This window comes from Haemaphysalis longicornis, unplaced genomic scaffold, assembly GCF_048455015.1.
Source record: "Haemaphysalis longicornis isolate Haplotype H1 unplaced genomic scaffold, Haemaphysalis longicornis Haplotype H1 scaffold_1, whole genome shotgun sequence".
Lineage (NCBI taxonomy): Eukaryota > Metazoa > Arthropoda > Arachnida > Ixodida > Ixodidae > Haemaphysalis > Haemaphysalis longicornis.
This window is the reverse complement of record NW_027526203.1, coordinates 312,046,711-312,065,216: the sequence shown is the minus strand read 5'-3', so window position 1 is coordinate 312,065,216 and position 18,506 is coordinate 312,046,711. Positions and strand designations below refer to the sequence as shown.

Below are 18,506 nucleotides of genomic sequence, written 5' to 3'. Positions count from 1 at the left end.
AGGCGTTCTTGCCCAGCCGAGAGCTTCTGGAATCTCCTTCTCTTTCCTGCCTCCAGCGCTCGCCACCCCTTCTTCCTCGTCCTCCTCCCACGCACTATTTCGACATGTTCTTGGCCGGCTCTGTTCGGCACGCGCACGTTTTATTTTTCACTTCTTCTGCACCCCAAAAAGCGCCTCCTCACACCCATATTGTTGACACATTTATGCCCTCATGTGCCGGACATCAATGACATGTAAATGGGTGGCCTAATAAATACCACTGTATTTTTTAAAAAGTGATGTAGTGGGTGAGCTCGCTGTGCTGGTGGTTAACTGAGATCATGGATGCATAAATGTGGGATTGGACGGACGCGTGAACTGATTGCTTCCCTTTCGCTGGGGATATTGCCAGTGGCAAAAGTGGTGTTTGTGGTTCTTTAATCGTTTACCCGTTCCTTGGCATGTCCTTCTTCGGTCTGCGCAGTTGAGTTGGTGGACGTCTTGGGAACGCCAGCCCGCCGTGCAACCTCGAAGGTCATTTCCCCATTTCGGACACCAGGCCAGCTCCTCTCACTCACCTCGGACCTGTCCTTCGTGAGTGTCTGCTGGTGTGCTTAAATTATGGACCGCTGCATGCGCCATTAGACTTCGTACTTTGTTTGTGACAAAAATCTTGTGGGAAATGCCATTGCCTGAAAGGGGCGCCTCTAATCCACAATATCTCTTGTTTTCTGATCATTTCTGTGGGTGCACTGTAGTTAGTGAAACCTCGGCCAACAACAAGGCAACAGTGGTCTACTTAGTGAGGACATGACTTCCGTGCTGCAAACCTTTGGGTAAGACAGTGTCCCGTTAGTCTAGCTATAACTGTTCATACTAAAAAATATACTGTAAAGTTCCGAAAGAGCGTCCACCCAAACTACAGGGACGTCAAGTAAAAAATCCGGACAGGTTGTGTCTCTTATGTTCAAAGTTGAGACATTGGTGGTGTTCGCAGCCACGGGACGTTTCTGCAGAGGGAACTCCCCGAGCTTTCGAAGGCATCGAAGCCTGCGCGATTATAGGGGGTGGGCGTTCTTCGGGGTCTTTTAGTAAATTGAATATTTCACCCCTAAAGGGGGGTGAGTGACGTTTCGGGGGAGGGTGTTCTCCCGGAAGATGGAAATCATCCTTTTGTCTTTACTAGAGCAGATGTTATGACCATTACAATTTCATTCTGGAAAGACAAAACCAGTTTTCCTGATTCCCACATTTCAAGCCTGAAATTGGAACGGGTATAACTTCTGCTCCAGTGCAGATAGAATAATGATTTCAGTCGCACTCCTTGACATGTGCACAGATCACTGGTACCATGTTCAGCTTCATCTCTGTGGCTGTTTTTTTTATAAAAGCCATCACAAAATTAAATTCGAAAATCTGACTGAATTCCAAAGTATGTGTGTTAGACAAAAACGAAACTTGTAATTACAATCAAAAGGAGGAACTATACATTCCCCCCAATTTTCAACATCATAACTGCAATAATGAAGTTTTTCATCTGAGACTCTCTTCTCCCCAGGGACCATAGAGGGAACATGTAGCCTTGCCTTATTCGCCTGGTTTGGCAGAACTTTGGCAAAGTTGTTGCAAGATATTTGGCGGTGCAGACTAACAATGGATGGTCGGTCAGTACACTAAGTGTGGCTGACCACGTGCAGAATGCAGTTTGGGAAGGGGTGGAGGCTGGAGAACTACTATTGCCAGGAAACCTAGTAGAGTGGTTCACAATTGCAAGCTCAGGTTTGTATTTGGCCATAATTGGTTGACTTGATCCCAGATGAACTCTTCAAATGACCGATGAGAAAATTCTCCTGGTATTTAATTTTGACAGTGCATGGCCCAGGCCAAGGTGACCAACACATTTTCGCATTGCTCTCAAAAGTAGTGTTTGTTTCTAATGCCACCAGCCAATTCGTATGAGCTGACGGGTAATGTCACCAGGGGACATCAGTGCCTTGAGGAGTTGCCAAATTGTATTTGTCATTTCTAGCTACCTGCCTTACTTAAATATGAGGTTTGTTATTCCCCCGTGGCAGTCATTTTATCAGAACAAACTTGTATAACATCTTCATGGGGCCCTTTAACTCTTTCGCTACCGCCGGAAAATTGACCAATTTTAAGGGGTCCAAGAAAACATTTTTTTCCTGCTAAAAAAATTGGCTAGGCACTAATTACAAGAACACAAAATGCAGATTATTTAATGGCCTTTCCAATAAAACCAGTTTTTTAAATGTTTTTATATATCATAGTTGTGAAAAAAAATATCAAAATCAAAATTTTTGTCAAGTTGTCGCAAAGAATGATAAAAAAGAAGTGAAGTTGTGTATATCAAACTACCGGTAGTAGAAAAAAAATTAGAATATACATTTTGTGGGGAAACATTTCAAAAACACACCCTAGAAAAAATGTCGACTTGCGCAGAACAGTTTGTCAGATATAAAAAAAAGTTCGCACGCACGGTGCTCGGGTCATGCGGTGAAGCCCAACCTCTAATTCAAAATGTGCAATTTCGGGTGGTTCCCTGGAATAAATCTGGCGGTTTGACATTATCAGAGGCACCAATTTGCCCCCACATAATGTAAAAACATCTTGTCAATGACTGACTTTGCATTTACAGTGAGCACAATATTTCGGACAAGCACGCGATGCGGAAAAAAACATGCATGAAGTTGAAAACGGAACGCCGTGGTTGATGCTTGTTGACGTTCACGGTCAGTTATCTCTCAAAACATAAAGCTGAGCTTTATCATCATCTTACTCACAATTGTAGCCTTGTTCGCAAAAATGAGGTACGATGCGCTAGAATTGTGCCCTGGGATCTTTGGCCGAGTAGCAGTTGCGCGATGAAAAAGATCAGCACAACGAGCCTCCTCTATTGCAGCGCCACCTAACAGTTTTCAAATGAAACAGTACAAAAACTTATCGGAGACTCCGTCCGAATAGACAGTTCAACTAAGCAGCAACATTAGACACCCGGATTCTAGTACACTGTAACACGGATATACCCTCGCATGGAAACGAAACTGGAAGGCAAACAGCTGGCAGTGTAAGGCCAGTTTGAAGCGCTGTCCTCGGCGGAACAGATATCTGGCGACTAGGTGTGATCTTTTGACTTGCATCTGAAGTTCTTATCGCAGAAATCGGGTTTGGGTGGGGGGAAATCAGGAGCGGCGTGCTTTGTTCGAGGATCAGTCGCGGACGCTCCAGGTGCCATGGCAGGTAGCCTTGAAGTTGGGTAACTGCGTAGTAGCACTAATTACGAATTTCGCGATGCAGAAACGAAACCGAAACTGTTGTAAACTGTTCGCGAATGGTCCTGGGGTAAGTACAACTACCACAGAACTTAGAACAACGTGTGCAAAGGCGATAAAACTGCCTAAAATCATAAAGTAGCTTTGCAACCAGGCACTGCTTGACATTTTCAGCCGATTTCTGGGATTATTACTGTCAGAGCACGAACCTGACAATTGAAAATCATTTGCTGGTTCACTATTCACGCCCTGATTGCAAAAAAACAAACGCTGGCGCGGAGTAATTATGAGTGGCACGCATTCTTCGTTGGTAGCAGTGACGCGCGATAACCACGTCCCTTTTCCACACCCAGGTGATTAAAAAGCATGTCAAAAAATCACGTTTTCGTTGCAAAAATGAAAACAAAACTGATTTTGAAAGGCCATTTTCTGAGCTAACTCCGAACAGCTTTACTTGTTCGAGCAACGCCTGGAACGCTATGAAAAGGCGCTCCCAAAGTATCGATCAAATCGACCGATTTTGAATAGGCGCGGTAGCGAAAGAGTTAAAGCCATCACATGCCACAATAATGTGGAGACCCAGTGCAGCTCGCTGCTTTTGCTTGCGACTAGAGCCACTAAGTAATCTACGCTTTTTTTTTATTTAGAGGCACTACTTTCGACTATGCCCAAGCAGAACTGGCTTCAGCTGTCGTGCTGTTCGCTTTTTTGCAGTGTGGCATAAAGGGGGCTCGACCTCTACCACCATCGCGGTCACAGTCATATGTGAGTGTATGCGTGCCTCACAGAAAAGTGTGTTCACTCAATTATTGTTGAACGTTCTGCAGCAAAAGGCGGGAGGTGCTTGTGCCCACCCCGCCGGCTTAGGTCCTGGTAGGGCCAGGCACACGCAGGTGACTTTGCTCACCGTCAGGAAGGCCCGTTGGCCCCACTACCTGCATGATTGTTCGCGTCACCGGTGAAGGGAGCGGGGCTGAGTCTGTGTGCGCTTCCTGCTGCGTGCAGTCGGGTGCCCTGCCAAGGAGTTTGGCGGCTCGGTCAGCTACCCGTCCCGATTTGTGCCGTCGCCGCTTGCCACGAGGGGGCTCCGCTGCCCTGGAGCTGAGTGCCTGCCATGAGTCTCTCAAGCGGTCGCCGCCCTCTGACTTCGGGGGTGAGTGCTTCGCAACCTTTTTTTCTCTGGACCAAACTTGGGGGGAACTCTGGAGTGACCAAGTTGGTTAGAAAGAATGCTGCTGAAAGAGATCCTACGCCTCTGAGAGAAAAAATGTTCCAGGGAGGAACATTGTGGAAAAACTGCCTTTATTCTACCACTCTTTCTGGAGGTGGGGGGATGGTGGGCAGCTGAGTGCTGTGCACCACAGCTCCCAAGTTAGACACAGCCATGGCTGCAACCACATAGTTCGGGGCAAAGAAACCAAGCTAGGAGGGCAGCATTTTATAACTAAGGTCTTGTGCCTATTAAAAGTTGGGAGTTAGCTATGGGCCAAGGGGGACTATTTGGGGGACTAGGGGGACTATATTCTTCCCTTTGCCAGTAATCCTTAATTAAGCGGACACTGAAGGAAGTTTGTTAGTCTTATTTGCGGCTGCATTGCAGAGTTGGGTCCATGTAATTCGTTATTCGACTTTCTTTTTTTTAGGAAGGAAGGAAGTGTATTGCAACAACAACAACATTGCAACGACATTTAATACAGAAGGAGGTCCCAAAGTTACAAAACTGTTGGGGAGACCTCCTAATAATACATAGAACAGATCAAAAGTACAATTTTACGGGCAGTGGGAACAATTCGTAAATAAATCCGAATAAATTCAAGTCTGTAACCATGCTTAACACAGCAAAAGTGAGAACATAAGGCAAGAAAAAAGAAATCGACAAAATAAATATATACTGCAAAAAGAACTGCGCAGCGCAAAGGATCATCAAAACACATTGCTAAAATTTATTATTTATTTTATTTATTTACAAGATACCTACATCGCCACGAGGGCATTTTTGTAGGGGGGACATGCAACATGTACAGAACAGAGTATACAAATACATTTATACATCCATACACTTTTTCAAAAGCACTTATTCGTAGTGATTAAAAAAAAACGAACACCACACTGATCATAAGCGGGAGAAAAAAAGATCGTTATTTTGAAGACTAACCAATTCCTCTGACAACATATTCCAGTCACTTATTGTTCTAGGGAAAAAAGAATTTGCAAGAATATTTGTACTGTGGGAATACTCTCGCACTTTTTTTGGATTATCATGACGAAGTGATATGTAGTTTGGCTCGAGGAGATACCGTTTTTTGTCGATACCTGTACGATTGTAGTAAATGCAGTGGAAAAATTTTAACCTTAACTTTTTACGTCTGAACTGCAGTGGTTCCCAGTTCAGGGTAGCTTTAATCGCCGAGATGCTAGCAAAAGGGTCGTACTTGTTGGTAACAAAACGCGCTGCCTGGTTTTGCAGCTTTTCTAATCTTTCTATAAGGTACTCTTGGTGTGGGTCCCACACTACACACGCATAATCAAGTATAGATCGGACATGCATAAAATACAGTGTTTCTTTCACTTCTGTGGATGCATCCTTAAAGTTTCTACGGATAAAATATAACATTCTACTGGCCTTTGTAATTATGTACTCTACATGTTTAATCCACTTGAGTGACTGAGTTAAGTATACACCTAAGTATTTGTACTCTGTAACGCTAGTAATTATTGTATCTTTTATTTTATAACTTTCTTGGGTTATCGCTGATTTCCGTGTAAACCGGAGGTGATTACATTTCTCGATATTTAGGTTCATGCCCCATCCGTCACACCACCGAGCTACTGTTTCTAGGTCTTTTTGTAGCGCGTATGTGTCGCTTAGTGAATTTATCTGCCTATAAATAACACAGTCGTCAGCAAATAATTTAATTTCGGACTTAACGTTTTCTGTTATATCATTTATATAAATTAAGAACAATAATGGTCCTAGTACGCTACCTTGTGGTACGCCAGAACTCACCGCAATAGAGCTAGATTTGTGACTATTTAAAACCACACATTGCTCGCGGCCGTGCAGGTAGTTACGTATTCAAGAATGAATTTTATAGTTAATATTCAGGGATGCAAGTTTATTGTCCAGAAGATTATGAGGAACGGTATCAAAAGCCTTCCTGAAGTCTAGAAAGATTGCATCTACTGGCGTATTATTATCGAGGGCCTGTGATATGTAATGCTGAAATTCTACTAATTGAGTATTGCATGAAAATTCACTGCGAAAGCCATGCTGAGAAGGTGTAAGGTAGTTGATGGAGTTGAGATATTGAAATATTGCACTATATATAATATGTTCTAAAATTTTACAGCAAATTGAAGTCAAGGAAATCGGTCTATAATTTTTCACATTTTTTCTATCCCCGGACTTAAAAAAAGGCGTTACATTTGCAAATTTCCAGTCTTTAGGAACAATGCCTGACTCAAGTGACATTTTGTAAATAATAGCTAAATACCTTGCAATAACGTCATGGCACTCCTTAAGTACAAATGGCGATAGCCCATCTGGACCACATGCCTTAGAAGTGTCCAGTTCGTGTAAGAGGCGATCTATACCATAAACATCTATAATGATATCATCCATAGAGTGGGTTACATCACTAACGCATGACGGTAAAGGAGCAGTTGACGTTTTCTGTGAAAAAACAGACTGGAAAAATCCATTCAATGCTCCCGCCATTTCAGCATTACCTTGCACAGTGATCCCATCCACTGATAATGACTGTATATAAATGTAATCTTTCCTGGTTTTCTTTACGTATTTCCAAAACTGTTTCGGGTTTTGCTTAAGGTCAATGTTCAACCGGCCAAAAAATTGTCTTTTCGCATTTTTTATTGCAATCTTAACCTTATTGTTAGAGTCTTTCAAAGCCTGTTCATTAAATTCGGTACTATTACTGCAGAATCGCGTATAGGCTCGCCGGGCTTTCCTTATTATCTTGCGAATTTCCGCGCTGAACCAAGGTTTTTGTTGTTTTTTTGCCGTTAGGTACTTCGATGGTATAAACGTTTCTGTTAAATGTTTTACTTTATCGCGAAAAATACACCAAAGTTCTTCCAACCCTAGGGATTCAGACAGCCGAATAAAAATTTCGAGGTATGATTTTAATTCTGCAGAGATAGCCTCATAGTTTCCTTTATGAAACATGAAAACTTGGCGAGGATGTTGCATTTGATTCGAAGCACTAAGGACAATTCTGCTACAACTGCTTTGTGGTCGCTTATGCCAGGAATAGCAGATACTTTAGATATAATATTTGTGTCGTTACATAACATCAAATCCAAGATTGCGTTCTGCCTGGTAGGTTCTAAAACGTACTGGTTGAAGCCAAACGTAGACACCAATTCTTTAAACTGACAATAAAGCTGAGAAGTATTATTTGTCGAGTTTCCTGCAATCCAATCAAAGTCGGGCAGATTGAAATCGCCCCCTAAAATTGACCCGTCAGGTATCACTGATAGCGCGTCAGTAAGTTTGCCAATTGGTTCTTCACTACTATTTGGTGGGCGGTAAAATGTACCAACTACTAAAGTTTTTCCTTTAGGAAAAAAAACTCGACACCATACGGATTCCGTATCGTCGTCAAAAAAAATTGGCTGACTGTTTAGTCTACTTGATATTAAGAGAAACACTCCCCCGCCATGTCGATGCCTGTCTTTACGATAGACAGTATATCCGGAAGGAAAAATTTCTGCACTTCGCACGCTTTCGTCCAACCACGACTCCGTGCCCATAATAATTTGCGGTTCAACAGTAGCAACCAAAGACGCGAATTCGTCTACTTTATTTTTAATACTACGGCAGTTTACGAGAAGAATCGATAGAACACCCGGCAAAACGCAAGTCTTACCGCTCCGCGTCTTATCTTTTGGGCACACAGCCCGTCATTCGCTTCCTGTTGATAGCGTGGTTGACTTAGGTTTTCGGACAGGCACCGCTTCATTTTTTTCAATGTCCCAGATAAAACTTTCGCCGTCAATGACCAGCTTGTCGTAGTTGAGGTAGACGCGGCTATCTTTATTCTGCTTCATTTCCTTCGCGTAGTTCCAGAGCTTCCGCCTTTTTTCTTGTACTGCTTGGCTAAAGTCCTCGGAAACACTGTAATCAGTGCCTTTAAACTTGGTGGCATTGTGCATCACGCTTTCTCGCATTTTCCAGCTAGAAAAGCATGCCACAATAGGCCGAGTCTTTCCGTTTTTATACGCCCCTATGCGGTGCGCCCGCTCTATGGAAATATCTTTCAAACCGAGTACATCTCTGCAAACATTGCTAACCAATGTTTCGGACGTTTCCCATGTTTCCTTTACAGTTACATCCGGCACTCCAAAAAACACCAAGTTTGACCGGCGACCTCGGTTTTCAAGGTCGTCTAACTTGGCCATCATCGCCTTTTCTCTTTGCTCTGTGCGTGTAATTCGATCTTCAGTGACCTCAACCCTCGAATTAATGCCATGAAGTTGATTTTCTAGTTCTTTTTGTTTCAATTCTATACTCTCCAGCTTAGCCAGGATTTGTGCCTGTCCAGCATGCACATCTTGAAGCATCTTTTCTATTCTCGATATTTGTTCTTGTTCAGCCTTATTCATAGGACCCGGGTTTAACTCAACATCTCCTGACAAGAGTAGCAAACATTCCATGACAAGCAGAGAGAAGTAATTGCAAAATGACAGAGCTCCTACTAACATTTGTACAACAAAACGCATGAAACAAGCACGAACCTCGCGTCTGTCGATGGGGCACGACACTTGGACAAGCATCACATTGTTAGAACGATAGCATTTTACGTGAGTTAAATAACTCACCTGGTACATGATATAGCGTGAGTGCGGGCCGAAAAAAGTGTCGTGCCCCAGTCGACGTTCGCTAGGCAGCTCCTTTTTATGGTCTTGAACCGGATCCGGAAGTGTTCCACGATGGTTGGCCATCTGTCGGTCTCGAAGGTGAAGCAGGGATGCTTGCGGAAAGTCCGGTGGCTTGTGAAGATGACCGCTTCGCTCCAGTAGAATCGGCGTTATCGCTGGCCACGGCTCGAACGCAGGAACGGCAGGCGTCCCGACGCAGCTCGCCACAACAGCAACGAAGCCAATCAGCACCTGGTACATGATATAGCGTGAGTGCGGGCTGAAAAAAGTGTCGTGATTACGTCATTATAAATTTACGTCATTATAACAGAACAGCAACATAAGCAATATGTAATTATTTTAATAAATGAATAAGATGAAGTAGAAGTTTTGATGTTAGTAGGTAGTTGATTCCAGAATGCAATTCTCATAAAATATGCGGTAAGTTTTCCATAGTTAGTTTTAACCTTGTTTAATTGTTGTTTTCACAGAATCTCGTGTGGTTGAGGCTAAGTCGGTTAGATTCTGTTGAAGTACCGAGGGATATTTCGTTGTTAACTACGTGGTAAGTAATTGTTGTCAGCTTTTGCTGAAAAAGGTTGTGTAGTGGTAGTACATTGAGAGCCCTGAAAATTGCATTTGCTTCTGAAAAATGACTGTTAAAGATAATAAGTCTGACTGCTTGTCTCTGTAGGTGCTGTAAAGGGGACACGTGGGTTAAGTAAGTATTTCCTTACGATGAAAGACGGCATTGTAGGTGGCTATGTATGAATGAGTACTATAAGGACAATATAATGGGGCGCGGAAAGTAGCGTCGTTTTTTTATGAGTACTCGTAACCCCCAAACCAATTTTTTTTCGATACCAGATTAATATGTTGATGAAATTTGAGATGAGTGTCTCAGTACAACCAGGAATAGGATGGCAGGTGATGTGTGATGACGTTTTGCGACGTTATTGATCGTGTAGGATCAGTATTGCGCATTGGACTATGAAAAAGCATGAAATGGGTTTTCGCCGAGTTGATATAGAGTTGATTAAGTTTGCACCAGGTTATCAGATTATCTAGATCTCAATTTAACAAGAATAAAACTCGTGTGAGCAAATGTAGTAGTATTAGTAGCATCATCAGCATATAATACGGCATCAGCATATAATACAGCATATGGTACGGTGCGGTAACCAAGCCGTTCTTCTGCCTTGTGCCGGTTGGTCCTTGTTTCGGTTTCTTTAAAGGGACCCAGAAAAGCCTTTTGTAAAAGTTACAAAAGGCCTTTATTGTCGTGTAGTACCAATATAGCGATGCAATGCCGTTGGAATTATTGATCTACATTCAGTATTAGCTGCGCCAGAAGCAATTAAGTGCACCTCTCCCCCCTTGCCGATCGATTCCTCCTCCCTCTCTGCTTCTTTCAAAGCAGCTGGAAACACTGGAAATAGCCATGTGACAACGCAATGCTCGACTTCCATTCTCCGCTAGCATTCCTGCGCCTAGGCACGCGTCAATCACTGCAGACCCACCTTTGCCTCGGGATCACGCAGGAAGGAGGAAGAGCAACCGGAAGCCAATGGCAGTGACGTTGCCGGTGACCAACGATCGGCCGAATCAGGGGGGCGCTTCGCCGTTGCGTCAGCCGCGATCGCCGTTGCGTCAGCCGCGGTCGGCTCGCGGCGGCGGCGCGCTCATCGGCTGAGAAAGGCGATCTTCAAAAATTGTTTACAAATTATCCGTACAACGTATGGGCCTCACAATTGGCTCAAAAATCCCCCGTTATGTGTTCTACCACCTGACTGCATTTGATTGCCACCTTCGCAAAGCTTTTCTAGGTCCCTCTAAGAGCGCTTCACGCTTTCTTATAGTCCTTCCGTGCCCCCACCAGTGCTCTGTGATTGCTTACAAATGCTTTTGTGCCATGCGGTTGTTATTGTGCGGAGACATTGAATCTAACCCCGGACCTACTGTCGAAGAATTACTTCTTTAGGTTTTAGAAGGTCAAGATGAACTGCACAATGAAATCTGTGGCCTTAAGGGTATGTTTGTGGATATAACGCTCTGGTTTGATGGTACTGAAAAACATATCACTGAACTTAAGATCAAATCATCCAAACTGGATGAACTTTACAAATCTTGTTGCAATTTACCAAAAATCAGTAAGCTTTCAGACACATAAACTGCTGATCTCGAGGATAGAAGTAGACGCTCGAATTTAGTGGTTTTTTTGTATTTCAGAAAGCCCCAAAGAGACTGAAGCCGAATTAAAACAAAGTAATTGATGCGACGTTTAAAGATGAGCTTGGTGTCACATGCAAATTGGTAGGACGTATTCATGGAATAGGCAAACCCGGTACAAAAAGACCAGTTACCTTGTTCTTTCAACACTTTAATGAAAAATTCGCTGTACTAAAGTATGCCAAGAAACTCAAGGGAACTAAAATATTTATTCAAAACGACTACTCGAAGCAAACCTTAAAAAAAATGAAAGCTGCTTTTAGACAGCGCAGAAGATGAAAAATCCGAAGGGAAAAACATTTATCTAGTTCACGATAAATTGCATGTTGACAAAGAAGTTTTTGTTTGGAACGAAGCAGCGAACGAACGTAGAAAAATCACTCGAAAGGAAAAGCATGTGCATGCAGTAAGCGCAGAAACTGTTGTGAGCAATGATGATGAAGGTAGTGACAATGAAAGTGCATGAAGTATGACCAACCAATGTGTAAGACAACTAAATATAAGCGCTCATAGTATTACAAACAAAACTGACCAGCTTGAAACTATACTTCTAACACACGATCCTCACCCAGTTGTCCTAACCGAGACGTGGCTTCACACTTTCGTCAGTGATGATGACGTGGTGCTGCCGGGTATCAAAATTTTTCGAAAGGACAGGGCAACTAGGGGGATGGTGTGGGAGTAATTCTGAAAGATTGTATAGTAGCCACGTTGCTATCTCATGTGCCCGATCTTGAGTGCTTGTGTTTAAACGTGACACTTGGCAGCCAGAATTTCGCGTTGTACTCAGCTTACTGGGCTCCTGATTCAACAACCGATTATCTAACAAAATTGCATGCACACATGTCACAATACAATGATGGAAAAATAATATTAGCAGGAGATTTCAACCTTCCTGACATTGATTGGGAAAGATTACAAGCAGGCTTTGACTCTGTCAATATTTCTTGTATGTTTGATATTATGGTTGATCCTACACGTGCTACAATTATACAGTACGACGTGTCCGTACTCACTGGCTTATCTGACCGCAGTTTGGCTAGTGTTTCGCTGCCCTTACATGTAAGCCGTTCAAAGATACGCATGCCACAAAATCTGTTAGAAATTTTGTGCGCGCTGAAGTCTCGCGCATTTTTGAGTTTTTGGATGATCATGTGGCCGAATTTTGCGGCGACAATGTGGAACACCTTTGGAAGAAATTCAAGAACATCTGTAAGATTTGTTTAGACACATTCATTCCTAACAAAATGAAAAAACGCACTAAGTTCACTTTGTGGGTCCCGAGACCTATATTGCAGTTAAAACGAAGGGCCGAACGTCTCAGGAAAAACAGGGCAGCTTCCCACCGTCTAAGTGAACTCGGTCTGCTTTACATGAAGCGATTCACCGCGAGAAAAGCTTTTATTTCAATACTACACTGGCTAATTTTATTAAAGATGACCCGCAGAAGTTTTGGGCCTACACTAGCGATCCCAAAAAGAATATAGATCAAATTTCCGTGAATGGTTCTCTGATTTTGGATGTGAAAGCGATTACTGATCATTTTCACTCCTTGTTTCACAGTGTTTTCTGTCAGTGTTCTCAGCCTGTATCTTTTGTAGATGATCCAGATATTCCACTAGGTAATTTATTCTCATATGAAGGAGTGCTAAACATGGTTCTTCGAATAAAAGTAAAATCTTCTGGTGGGCACCCTCCCCTGCTTTCATAAAAAAAAATTTGCTTGCAAATCTAAGCACCCCCTTTTCTGCAAAGAAGCGCGTGGTACCCAGGCTGCCAACCGTGCTTGCTCACTCTGTTCATGAGCCGGAGCTGTTGGAACGGAGCAGTCTCAGCTTCTGGTGCGCGGACAGGCCAGAGTGGAGGTATGAAAGAAGTGAAGGCGGAAGTGGACAGAAGTTGACAAACGACGCTACACAACAGAAAACGCTGCAAGGCGGGAGAGCTGCGTAAAGGGTCCCCCCGCCAACTATCGCACAGGGGATTTCAGATGCGTGGAAGCGGGGTGAAGTTGACGTTGTGGACAAGTCATTTAGGAAATGTTTCATCGCAAACCACTTTAACGGAACAAAAGGCAACCTGCTGTGGGATACGGAGAGCGACGGCTCAAGCGGTGCGACAGACTTGAGTGGTAGTCGGTGTGACTACGCAAGCGACTGGTCACAGTGGGTTCAATGTCTGTGCCTTGTTTTAATGTTTGCAGAATAAAACATTATTCTTTGTGCCCGCCTCTTCTGTACACTGCCGCAAAAAGCGTGTGTGTGTGGTTGTGAACGAGGGAGTCATTTAGATTTTTCGAATCTAATCAATACTTTGGGCATAATTGTGGAAAAAAGGGGGTGCTTAGAATCGAGCAAATATGGTAATTTTACAGCTTGTTAAACTTTAGTGACACTAGTGGCAGGGGACCATTTTGAATGTCCATTTCAAACACCAAAGTTTAATGAGCTGTAAAATTAGTGGACGTTCAGCAACTGAACATCCACCGTGAGCGGACAGCAGCAACGACGAGGAGTAGCGGATTCCGAAGGCGCGGTGCCTCACCCAAGACCAGTGCAACGCCAGCAACTGAGTGACGTCACTGCCTGCCCAAGGCCATCAAGGTGTCCTTCCCAGTGGCACGGCCGCGGTAGACTCTGCACACCGCACACGCTCGCACAACAGCAGCCCGGCCATACCCGGAGAAAGAGTGACAAAGAGGGGAGAGTCCATACGTCACCTTCACTTGCTCGCTCAGCAGTCAGGCACCTCGCCGGCTCGTTCCCATCATCCGCTGGGCCGCACAGGTCCATTCTTAGCAGCCGAAATTCGTATCACCCCGAAATTCGTATCACCCAGAATCGTATCAAGATTCCACGGTTGCTTCTCCTTTTGAGCGTTCGGGACGACAAACACTCATCTATGGCTTAGATTGCATGTCACCCGTCGCTCGCCAGATGGAAGCACTTCATTGAAGATTTTGTTTTCTTCTGCGGCAGGAGTGTGATTTTTGAGTAAACACATGGCATCCGGTGGTGGTGGTACATGCATAGCTGGCCCGTCAACCTAGAAAAGGTCGTCGTCATCTTGTTCTAATGATGATGATTCGTGTACCGAAGTTTATCCTATGTCTGGATGTGAAGACCCCAATGATGCTGAATTGAGCAGTTCTTCTGTTGATGTTGAGGACATCTCTGAAGCGAACATTATGGGTGCTCGTCAGCCGCTGCTTTATTCCCTGCTTTGAATGAAATTTCCAATGCAGTCCCAATGCTTCCTGAGGGAAATAGCCAAAGGTTGGTTACTCTACACAGGGAAAAAATGGCAAGAAATTTGTGACTGTTCTTGTGTGTGTGTGTAGACTGTACTTTTTTAGCACCAGGCTGCTGTTTTCTTATGCGATGTTCATAAACTACTGTGTTGATTTGAATTAGTAGGTGGTGCAGATATTTTTTGAACACTGAGTAGTTGCTTTATAGCGCAATAAGTTTTTAAATCAGCAATAAGAAAAATTGGTACTTTTGGTAAGAAAATTCTCAAAAAAATAACACACTTAAGGGGTTACCCAATTTGCATTGGATTTTGGCGGCCTCAGCCAATCGCAAACAAGCAGCCCATAATACATCATAAGTTGAGTGCGGGAAAGGAGCTGGTAATTTTCATTCCTATCCTGTTTTCTTCGTATAAGCTCATTTGAGTGAAGTGCACGTTAAAAGTGGTGCCGGTGTTATCCTAACAAGGCAGTTTTTCTAATGAACCAAGATTGCACTTTGTGTTCATGGCCCCTTCAACTCATCTTTTAAAACCTAGTCTTTGCATGTAGTACTAACCCTTCGAGGGTCAAATTTGTTTGCCAAATGCGACCCCCCAGGGTAGATTTTTTTTATTGTTGGTTCAAATTCTTCGAACGAATCTATTTCGAGAATTAATATTTTTAGAGTGACCATAAAGTGACAAAAACATTGTTTTTGTTGTTACATATGCGTGGTTTATTCATGAGTAACATGAGACAAATTCTAAAAGTTTTGCGGTCGCCAGAAGGGGGAGAAGTGCAAGAAGTGCATCAAGTTTCGCAGGCGCAAGAAGAAGCGGGAAGCTCCTGGAGGACAAAACAAAAGTAGCCGCTGTGTGCCTGCACGTGACCGGATGCGCAAGCGATAGTCGGCACATTGCTGTAGTAAAGCATAAAGAAAAGAAGAGCCATCCGCACAAGAACAATTTCACGTATTTCCGCAGTGTGGCAACACATGCCAGGCGAGAGAAATTATGAAAAAGCGAAAAAGGCCTGCCTCTTAAACATACAAGTGATTACATACGTCTACGTCATTGACCCCGAAAGAGCTAAAAGGCTAACAATAGTTGTCTGCTGGGTGCCTGGACACAGTGGCATCCTGGGCAATGAGATACCTGACCGGAATGTTGCTGTGGCAGCACTTTGCAGCAGTGGTATAGAGGTCTCACAAGTCCTGTATCAGTACATAAAACCACTTCGAAACCGCTTCGTAAACACTGGCAAAAAACATGTGACACAAAAAGATTATAAACTGCATATTATAAAGCCACCAATGGGTAGATAATATGTAAGTGACAAGCATAACGGGCACGTGGAAGTTGCCTTTGCCGAGTTACGGGTTGGCTACACACATGCAACACACTCACACCTACTCACGGGATTTTCAAGACCCCAATGTAGCAGGTGGGGAGAGCGCCTATCTGTAATCCACGTACTAATCCATAGTAAGGCACTCTACAAAACACAATGCAAACACTTCCCAGAACTTTACAGATAACATATACAGACTACACCCATCATACTTTTTAGTCGACAGTCCCATGCTTTCTCTGAGGTGCGTTTCATTTAAAAGTATTTTTGAGGTTAAATTTTTACAGCTTTTTTTATATCGTCCGTAATCACAACCTGGCCCCATACACCAGTTATCTTAATTGTCTTTTTATCGATTTCACTTTTACTCTAACAGCCCAATTTTAAGTGCACTTTTATCTAAAGGCTGAGTAAAATTTTGTTTCAACATAAAGATCACACATTTCGTAGCCCTCTCAGCTTCTGTTCAACAGCCAACGATGCCTTGTTAGCTGAGAAAATATAATTAGAGTTGGCATTTCCCTCTACCGTTTCCCTTCCATTTTTTTCATGCCGTTTCCGAGCACGTTGCAAAGTGGCCAGAGCAAGCTGGGCCCGTTATTACCGATTGTTGCCATCTTCCTGAAAGCCTGCCTTCATTGGTTTTCAATTTTGTCGCACTTGGTGTGGCGGCGTACAGCAAATTCGGCCGCCAAGCCCTCACTTTTTATTGGCGAAGAACGATGACGTCGGCAAAGCTTTCCTATAAATTCCCAGGACATGCCTCCACCTGGTAGCAGGTGTTGAAAATACATTTGGAGTTGATCAAGCAATTTTACGGCCGTCTTGTTTCTGGTCGATCATGCTAATATCTGCTTTTGCTGCTGGCTGTGTCAAGTATACATGCGCTATTAGTCAGTAGGGGCAGGCTGTCGCGTTCACCCACATACATGCTTCTTTTGACTGCATTTGCACGCAAAGGGAAATGCATATTTAAATGAAATCGAAACTGAAACACAGCCTCCCACCTGGGATGTGGGTATTATGATGTGTGCCTGCTGTGGTTCACATCTTTTCAAAAGCGGGTGACCATCAAAAGTTCCCACATACATTTGTTTTACATTTTCACATCCCTGTTGTCTCTGTGTTTGCTTCAGAAAATGCTTAGGCAAGCTGCACTAATCCTGTTTCACCATGCATTCGCAGTTTGTGATTTCACGAAGTGTAGTGCAGGAAAGTGGATGGGGCGTCGACACCTGTTTTTACGCTTTTGGCAATTTCTGTGTTACTAAGCAACTGCTGCCGGTGCTGTGAGTCCTATATTTGTGTTCACAATGCTCTGATCCACAGGCAAACTTGCTTTTGCACTGTCCCTTTAATTAGTTAAATTTCTGGTGCTCTTTGCCCTTTGTTTTTGTTGCACCATAAGCAGACAATGATCATCATTAAATCTTGGGTGCTGTGTTTCAGTAAAATGTCTGGTGGCGGCACTTTGGGCAGCAGTTGCATCAGTGCTGCATGCCCTCGACTCTTTCCCCTGGTGGCATCTAGGGACGGAGTTCAAGCGGCGACACTTCGACTTTGGGGAAGCAGCACCCCCTCACGCAGCCAGCTGCCCAGTGAAGATACACCCACATCCGCTGCTGTCCTGAGCCCGCAGTGGGCTGAAAACTGCGGGAGCAACGCTGGTGAAGTCTTTCCGGCACAGGGCCCCTCTCCAGGTGACTGCTCTCTCTCTCTCTCTCTCTCTCTCTCTCTCTCTCTCTCTCTCTCTCTCTCTCTCTCTCTCTCTCTCTCTCTCTCTCTCTCTCTCTCTCTCTCTCTCTCTCTCTCTCTCTCTCTCTCTCTCTCTCTCTCTCTCTCTCTCTCTCTCGCTCTCTCTCTCTCTCTCTCTCTCTCTCTCTCTCTCTCTCTCTCTCTCTCTCTCTCTCTCTCTCTCTCGCTCGCTCGCTCGCTCGCTTCGCTTGCTTGCTTGCTTGCTTGCTTGCTTGCTTGCTTGCTTGCAGCTCAAGTTGGACCGGAAACACAGCTGGGTGTTTTGTGGGCGATGGCTGCAGATGGAACCTCTGGGGGATTTTTCCAGCCCATCTTTGCAAATATCAAACAATTTCATGCATGCAACACATTTGCTTAGCACGGGGATCGTACACACCACATTATAGGCTAGCCTGTTAACTCGAGGTAAAAAACAAGCGTACCAAAAAAAACCTGGAAGGTCTCACCAGAAACATTTTAATTCCAGTCCATCTCCGTCACTGGCACCCCAGTCTGCTCAAGTCACTTGCTAGAGGCATCGAAACTTTCTTCGATGGGCAAAACCCTTGCACTACATAAAAGGGCGCGCCTGTGACCTATAACCTCTAAACTTTCTTCGCAGTCCTTGGCATACGAGCTCCATTGTTTTAGAGCAGAATACCTCCAGTGAGATGAATGAGTAATGTTGCCTGTAACTCGAGAACAAAAGGCACCAACTTGTTCAGGGACTCTGGGTGTGCCTCGGGATGTCCGTGAAATGATTTTTTTCTGGGGGTGGCACGACGACAGCTTCGACATCTGGTTCTGCCCAG

The 18,506-nt window shown here is 44.0% G+C and overlaps 2 protein-coding genes across 2 annotated transcripts in view; one reads left to right on the top strand and one right to left on the bottom strand.

The window, feature by feature from the left end:
- The window catches only part of Gwl (serine/threonine-protein kinase greatwall), a 60,950-nt gene that overhangs the window by 29,858 nt on the left and 12,586 nt on the right, over window positions 1-18,506 (top strand). The window contains exons 7-11 of the mRNA XM_077690974.1: window positions 464-573; window positions 4,275-4,422; window positions 9,844-9,902; window positions 17,097-17,107; window positions 17,491-17,660. Of these exons, the coding sequence (XP_077547100.1) occupies window positions 464-573; window positions 4,275-4,422; window positions 9,844-9,902; window positions 17,097-17,107; window positions 17,491-17,660 (498 nt within the window). The remainder of the gene's footprint in view (window positions 1-463; window positions 574-4,274; window positions 4,423-9,843; window positions 9,903-17,096; window positions 17,108-17,490; window positions 17,661-18,506) is intronic.
- Window positions 6,243-9,119, bottom strand: LOC144174804 (uncharacterized). The gene is made up of 4 exons (XM_077703701.1): window positions 9,111-9,119; window positions 9,027-9,033; window positions 7,551-8,173; window positions 6,243-6,254 (listed from the first exon to the last, which is right to left on the bottom strand). The coding sequence occupies exons 1-4, from the start codon at window positions 9,117-9,119 to the stop codon at window positions 6,243-6,245; spliced, it is 651 nt and encodes a 216-aa protein (XP_077559827.1).